The sequence below is a fragment of the Wasmannia auropunctata genome, unplaced genomic scaffold, assembly GCF_000956235.1.
Source record: "Wasmannia auropunctata unplaced genomic scaffold, wasmannia.A_1.0 LD336053.1, whole genome shotgun sequence".
Taxonomy (NCBI): Eukaryota; Metazoa; Arthropoda; class Insecta; order Hymenoptera; family Formicidae; genus Wasmannia; species Wasmannia auropunctata.
In genome coordinates, this window is record NW_012026837.1 from 4532484 (window position 1) to 4540941 (window position 8458).

The following is an 8458-nucleotide window of genomic DNA, read 5'->3' on the forward strand; positions in this document are numbered from 1 at the left end:
ACACATAATGTGATTTTTCTTTTATGTGCGTGCTTTTGAAAAAAAGAGTTCGATGTTAAGCAAGAGTTTGCGCCCCAAACATCTGGAACATTACATCCGGAATGTTCCAGATTTTTAATGTATTAATTCAATATTATATTTTATCCTATAATTCTTAATTGAAGCTTTACTTCATTAAAGTCATTTTATTATTATTTTCATTGACGAGATGAGACTAATTGTAACAGGTAAAAGATGAGATAGGAAACGTATATAGAGGCAGAGGATGTAAAATTATTTCATGAGAAACTAGGAATATGCGAGACGAGGAAACATTAAATGTCGGATTAGCGAACGTTTAAATGCATGAGACGTGTGCCAACGAAGGAATCGATCGCCGCGCGCCGTGCAGGATAACCATCGTCAATTAATATACAACAAGGTAACGAGAGAAGTTAATCTTGAACTTCTCTCGAGAGAGAGAGCGCGGCGGGCATAATAACAAATTACGATAGAACACTTCCCTTCTCACTGGCATTATGAATACTACGCGAGTGGCGAAGCGGCGGCCGCGGCGGGGAGCCGCGGGACGGAGAGGGTTGACGGCGGTGGTGGCGGTGGGACAGAGATGGGAAACCGAAGAGGGAAGGAAGACGCGCACGCAATGTACTTCATTGTCTCGAAGCGCGGGAACTCGTTAAGCAAAACGAAACTCCTCTCACGGTGCAAAGTTCACGGCTGCTTCACGGGGATCCTTATCTATACCTAGCGCGTGTCTGGGGCCCTCGATTTTTTTTTTTCACCGCCGCGTCGACGTAACGCCGTCGCGCCGCGCCGTCCCTCGCTCTGCCTCGAATCTGCCGCGCGCAGGGCGAGAGAACGGCGAGAGATTCTCATGTAAATCCCGCGCACGCGTTTACTTCGCGTGCATCTCATCCCGCGCTGGCTGGGCTCGGTTACCCCGAGCGAGGGTCTCTTCGTTTGCGGTGTATCCTTAAGCGGCGACAAATTGGTGGAATTTTAACGATCATCGTTCGAAGCGTACGTCGTTGCGTCGGGCAGATTGCCGCGCGTTGACAGATAAACACTTGTGCGCGGCGTCAAGCACAAGCCGCGCAGAACTCCCCGCGCTCGCCGTCGCGCGGACCGCAGATGGCCGCTTGAAAATAACCGCGCGCGTGTGACTCTCGAGAGACAGAGAGAGAGAGAGAGAGAGAGAGAGACCCGCGCGGCGCGAATGGATCGACGCGCGTTCAGCGTTCATTAAGCGAAAATTAATCAGCATTTGCGTCGGAAAAATATAAGCCTCGTGATATATGCGTCAATAACGACGGAAGAATATCCGCTAGATCCGCGTAGTGCCGAGACAATCTTAAACGCATCGCATTATAATCGCCTCTTTCAAGCGTCCCGTCCTCGGCGCTGGCAGGGGGAGGGGGGGGGATGAGGAAGGGAGCGGAAAGCGGTAACTGTTTATTCGCAGGAAGATCCAGGCTTGCGATTTTTCCGTGCGAGAATAAAACGCGTACGTGGATCGTCGACGGATAGGGGAGAGACGGGAGGGATGTAACAAAGGCGCGCGCGCGCTCCGCGAGCGCGTCTCTCGCGTTCCATTTCATACAATTTCTTCGCCGCGCCGCGTTGCAAAAGTCATCGCGACGGCAAGGGGCGGGGGGACGGCCTTTTATAGTTCATCATCAATCACGACGCGGCCGTTTGCTCGCGTTTAATGACCGGCGACAGATGGCGCCAGCGACATCGCGCCGAATGAATCCTGGACGCGCGCGGCCAACCGGACAATCGCGCCGTGCCGAAAGGAAATTAACCGCGCGCCGTCGTCGTCGTCGTCGTCGGCAGCCGGAAGCGCGGCCAGGCCGAAGCGGCCGGCTCACACACGCGAGCCCCCTTTCACACTTCTGTCGCTCGCGCGGTTCCGTTCTCCAGCCGGCGCGGCGTTCCCCGCGCGTTCGCCAGCGTTCGAATCCGACCGCGACGGTGACGGCGACACGACGATGAGGATGTTGATGACGATGAGACGACGAGGACGACGGGCGCGAATAATAGCCGCGAGACGGCGCGCCGGCTGCGGATAAACACTCGCGCGGAGGTAACGTCTGCCAGATGCCGGGCTAGAGAACCGGCTGTGATTTTTGCCGGGCGAACGCGCGCTGATTATACTTGTCGCGACACCCCGAGCGATTCCCCCGTGCGTAGCGCCGCGACGGATTTGCGTCGGATTCAAATGGAAAATGCGAGAAACCCAGACGAGATTCCGAAATTAAATTGACGGAGAAGAGGGTCGCGGATTGATCTGTTCATGTACATTCATTGAATTGCAATAAATCAGACATACCACTTTTATACAATTAATGCGATTACTCTGAAATATACATACATACATATGTACTTATGTGAAATGTTTCGAGTTTTATTCGAAAACGTAAGGTGTACATTTGTCGCGGTTGGCATTTTAGAAAAAAATAGAGAATATCTATTTTCTTATATGAATCGAGAGTAATAATGATGCTTATCAAAATATTAAACATATGTCCCATTCATATAAATTGAACAAAAAAAAATTGTCCTGCGGCGTTACATTGGCACATTTGACGCATCGTATTACACAACTTTGATCTTACATATGGAAATTAATTTTTATGATAGTCGTAAAGACGCGACGCGTCCTCGCCGTTCCGAGACCGCGTCACGTCAATCTCGCTGAAGCGATCAATTCTCGGATACAGTCGGAAGAACGTTCGTCCGGCGGAGCGAGACGCGACGCGCCGCGCGAAACGTTTCTTGAACCGCGAGGGGGGTCCGCACCGCGCCGCACCTCTTCCTTCCTTCCTTCACCGCGCTCCGTTGACGCCGCGCGCCGCGAAGCGGTATAACGCGGCGCGTTGCCACGCGGTGGGACGCACTACGGCACCAGCGAGACCAGCAAAAACGCAACCTTCGTGCTTAAAGCGAGACGAGAGGCACGCCACGGTGACGGACCCGAGGCGCGCACCGTTGCACCTGCATCTCCCTGGCTGCCCTGGCACTCCTACCTTACTGATCCCAACTGCGGGATACCGAGAATGCCCGCGAGCGAAAGAGGAACGCTTCCCTCTCTCGCTCCCCTGTCCCCCTTTTTAGGGGACCCTTCGCAGCGCGCGCAAAAATCGCGGCCTACGACGGATGTCCTAACGTAAAGGCGTTTTACATTTCACGCGTCGAATTTCTCGCGACATATTATTCGAAAACAAAAAAATATTTTTTTTTTTTATACGTTTTGTGAATCTTATCGCTTGGATAGAACTTGGAATTATTTGAATTCTATCCTACAAGTTAGAATCTTACGAAAAAATGAATATAAAATCGATTTTATTGTTATTCGCATGTCGCAATAGAAAAGAAATGTCAGTCGTAGATGGATAGAACTTGGAATTTTTTGAATTCTATCCTAGAAATTAGAATCTTAGGAAAAAAACGAATATAAAATCGTTTTTATTATTTGCATGTCGCGATAAAAAAAAAGTGTCGGTCGTAGATGGATAGAACTTTGAATTATTTGAATTCTATCCTAGAAGTTAGAGTCTTAGGAAAAAATAATATAAAATCGATTTTATTATTATTCGCATGTCGCGATAGAAAAGAAATGTCGACCATAGATGGATAGAACTTGGAAATATTTGAATTCTATCCTAGAAGTTAGAGTCTTAGGAAAAAATAAATAATATCAATTTTATTGCTATTCGCATGTCGCGAGAGAAAAGACATGTCCGTCGTAGGAGAAAGAAACTTACATAATTGAATACGAAAAAACAAGATATAACAAATATTAAGTACTAATTATCTAGTGACTAGTCAGATGTAAAAACATAAAAAAAAAGATAGAAAAATAATAAAAAAAATCTTGGATACTGGAAGCTTGGTCACCAAAAAATAAAATTCTAAAATAAAATTATTCAACAATGAGAGAATACTGATCCGTATGTGTCTACGTAAAGATAATATACAAAAGAAACAGGATATAACATTTCGATCGAGCGTTAAGCTTTTCTGCACCTCGAGCACGAGCAAGCGCTAGAACTCGAAGAGTCGGAGCTGGAGTCGGAGCCAGAGCTAGAACTAGAGCTAGAACTAAAGCTAGAACTGGAGCTAGAGCTGGAGCTAGAGCTCGAGTCGCTCAGCAACGGTTGATGCAAGCTCTTCCCTATGTCGCACCCCTCGGACTCGAACGGACGCGTCATCGTTTTCGCGCGTCGCGACGGCGAGGGTGGCATGCTCGCGTCGCTGTCGCTACCGCTCGCGCTCAACGTCGACATCTTCACTCCCATTGTCGCGCACACCTGTTTCGGTTCGGGCAGATCGTAGCTGATGGTCCGTACGCCATACATGTCGCAGACGATCTTCCTGGGCTCTCCCGGCTTCTGCCGGCTCTCGACGATGCGCGTCCTCCTCGGCTTGATCAACTGGCTCTCGCGGTCGATCCTCCTCAGACGCGGCAAGCCGTATATGACGCGCCCCGTGCGGAGGGCAGACACGTCGTCCGAACTGTCGTCCTTCAACGGGAAGTTGAACATCTCCTCGGTGTCCTTCACGTAAAATTCGGTCTCGAGGAAGTTCGCCGCGTACAACGGCGAATCGCCGCCGTCGTCGTCGTCGTCGACGTCGCCGCCGCCGCTCATGTCCGCTTGTTCCCTCTTCACGTCGCAGTCGCTCGCGTTGCACGAGTCATCCGCGTCGGAGATCGGACCCGCCTGGGGTGTGTAGTAACATCGCGCGATGATGTCCAAGGCATCGATCAACGATCCGTCGCGATCGCGTGCGGGTACTCGTTTCATGTTCGCCTCCCTCTCGTCGTCCGATACCGACATCAGTTCCAAATCGCTCGCTTCCAAGGCATCGCCCGTGCAGTTTGCCTGCCGAAAAGATTTTCCATTAATCGCGAATCGAAGTAATCGGCGTTGGTCGCCGTTAATATCCTTCCTTTCTCGCGTTTATAAAAGTATTTCAGGATGGCTCATGTTATCCTCGATGTTTTATTTAAGAATATTATTTACATCACGTCCATTAATTTCATATTCTATATTTATCTACCATTAGAATTCTAATATTAATCCAATAAACTCATTTTCAACGATTTATAATTCGTGTTTAGATTCTAAAATTTTACTTCTAATTTAATGTGCCCTGTGTCACACAAGACAAAACATTACAAAAAAATTCACACATTTACACGTATACCCACATATATTTAAATACATCAAAATATACACATACAAAATTATAAATAGAGGAGGGAATTCCATCTCTCATAAAAAATATAGCACAAATTATAGAATTCTATTTTATGTTTGATGCGAATTATAGATCGTCGAAAATGAATTTTAACAGATTATTATTAGTAATGTTCGCTAATTAGATTAATTCATAGAATATAAAATATGTACAGTCGTGGACACACCGGTTGCGACACTTTTTCTTTATAGATTTCTAATATATATTTAATATACATAATATATACTTTATATAGATAACTAATATTTTGCAAATGCGAACCACGATGTTCTATCTTTAGTCTGGAGACAGTATAACACCAATCGCGGTCCACATTTGCAAAATATTAGTGCGTTTTGAAATCTATAAAAAAGAAAGTGTCGCAACCGATGTGTCCATGACTGCACATCATCGTTATATTATATAAAAAGTTAATAATTACAAGATTATTAAACTTTACGGACTAACATAATTATACAATATAACGTACGAATATTTTTAGAATAGTCTTGAATGTGTTACGACATGCGTGCAGGTCACGTGTTATGCCATTCATGACGACTCTCAACACCGCGAGAAACGCAGGAAACTGTAAAAAGGTTAAAGGAGTAAGGGACAAGGGGCTATAATTTTGTTCATCTCGTTTTTCTTACGTTCCAATTGACTCACCCTTCTGACGGAGACGAATGGGATGTCCAGGTAGCGCGAAACAGGTCTGTACCACGTGCTGCAGCCGCTGCGCGTGTTGTGATAGTACACATGGTCGGGACAGCTCTTGGATTGGCATTGAATCCAGCCATAGTTTTCCTCGAACTCGCCGAATTCGTACACGCGACACGACTGTGGCTTCTCCGCGTTGCTGCTGCTGCTGCCGAGGCTGCTGTTACTGCGAGAAACGCCGACGCCGCTGTAGTAGTACGGGTAATTGTCCTCGTCGCTGTCGAAATCGGTGATAGACGCGGACGGCGAGAACATTCTGATCGGCGGCAGTGTGCGACGAGATACCTCATACCACTCTCACGCGAAAGTCCGAAAGCGAGCGGCCTGCGTGAAACAAAACATGTCCGGACGAACGCACGTGACGCTTGCAATGCAGCAATCCTATACACAACATCGATAATCGACATCTAGCGGTGCTGTGACGATATTATTATGAATGACAGATTCCGCGGCGACACAAAGCGGTGCGTTCGTGCATATTGCGCTAGGTTTTCTACGCGCAGAAGAGGCGTGCCTGTAGCGCGTATGAGCGGCCAAAGAAGAGCTTTCAAACTCCTATATTTATTTCAACTATACGCGAGTGTTATGCATACCAGATAACTCTGTGTATACTAATAATATGTATGCACTTTTGAAGCGGCGAAATACTTTTGCACGCGAACAGCCAACTCTCTTTGCACACGCCTCTGTTGCGCCTTGCGGTCGTGCATGACAACAGCCGTACTTTAATGCAATCCGAATGAACGTAACGCGAGTATCAGATTATCGTTATGCTGGTGATCGAGAATCGCGAATCGGAGATTCAGAATTTAGAAAAGAATTAAGATAAAAATTAAAATTAAGATTATCTGATTAGCCGAATTCTAATGTCGATCTCTCTTTTTTTTCGCAATCTTCAATCTTTAATATGTATATAATCTGATATAAACTTTAAAATTTGGATTTCGATTAACAACTCCGATTAACTTCATTCAAGATAGAAATCTACTTACATTTTTATTTTTATTATTCATGTCTTTATTTCATTATATATTTTTATATCTTTTTTCGTAGAAGGCGACATCGAGAAAAGTTCGTTTTACATTTCCAATTTGTTTTCAATCAATTGTTGAATTATTATCCGCCTATGTAATAATCGCTGACAGCTGAATAGCCACGTGCGCTGACCGCTAGATTCATCTCGCCATTCCGTTCTCGCGTTTTTTTTTTTATAATCTTTGAAAAATCTTACAGGGCTTTGTGAAGCCTACAAAACAGGTCAGCAGGGCCGACTGACCGAGAACCGACGGCCAAGCTTTTTTATCCATCTTTTTTTCCGGAAGGAACATCGGGAGAATACGTAATGCAATATAGTCGGCGTGCATCCCGATGCGCGGCTTATTATTCGCGGCCGCGCGCGTGCATAGTTTTTATTATTCGCGACGTATCTCGAGAGCGTTCCCGCCGAGTTCTGGTTCCCGTTCTTGTTCCACATATCTTTCTCCCTTTTTTTTTTCACAATAGTCGCTTTTCCCTGAAATTCTTAAATTCTGGTTTAGAATACGCAATGAAGACGCACCAGCTGCCGCGCGGTTATTCGATACGCGCGGGCGTTTCATCGTCCGTCCTTTGTGTACAGCGATTATTTAGGCAGCCTAATTATATCTTATTATTCTTATATTTTTTCATATATGTGATCTATTCTCTTAAATAAGATTTTAAATCTTGAATGTATGACTTTTCGAAAAAATTTTGCAAAAATTCCATAGAAAAACGTTTTCAATAATTTTACGTTAAATACTGTCAAAAGATTGTCTTCAGTGTCTCGAAAATCTATAAATTTTTAAGATCAAAAATGTAAGATTAAAGATGTGTATCGCAAAAAAAATAAATAAATACTGTATAAAAATTTTTCTTATGCATCTCCAAGGATTATATATTTCCCAGAATTTTCACGAAGTTCTAAACGGATAAATGTTGTGACTTTAGCTATATATACAATTATATATAGAATAAATAAATGCAGTTTCAGAGAATTGTAAATATATCTGTACATTAAATTACACTGTTACAAATTCGATTTCTGGCTTTAGCTCTGATTCACGTAGCGACAATGAAAACGAAAAAAAAACTGAATTAGTCTCGACTAACCGGTTAAATGTGAAAACTGAAAAGCAGTTTACCGTTAACTTACCTGCTACACTCGACAGAAAAATCCTTGACAGCGTCGCGCAATAACTTCGCCCAAACTGCTAAAAAAAAGTTGCGCCTTATGATTTACAGACGTGATTACAAAACTTTTCCGTTGTATATTATTAAGCACATGCACGCGGCGGCATCGTCGGAAAATAATAAGCACACAGAGAATCGTCATTCATTTCGACTTTTCCTTTCAACTGACAAAACATCGCATCCATGTCGTCCTTTTTGCGAAGGATCCCTATCGTAAACTTGTTAAAAAATTTCTTTCTATTAGGGAACTGGTGCGATAGATATATAGAACAGTCTCGGGCGG

The 8458-nt window shown here is 44.8% G+C and overlaps 1 protein-coding gene across 1 annotated transcript; it reads right to left on the minus strand.

Annotated features, from left to right (window-relative positions):
• Positions 1–2868: 2868 nt before the first annotated feature.
• LOC105451190 lies at positions 2869–6318 on the minus strand. The gene is made up of 2 exons (XM_011691490.1): positions 5914–6318; positions 2869–4886 (listed from the first exon to the last, which is right to left on the minus strand). Exons 1-2 carry the CDS (start codon positions 6217–6219, stop codon positions 4014–4016), a joined length of 1179 nt encoding a protein of 392 aa, XP_011689792.1. The 5' UTR covers positions 6220–6318; the 3' UTR covers positions 2869–4013.
• Between the last annotated feature and the right edge of the window lie 2140 nt (positions 6319–8458).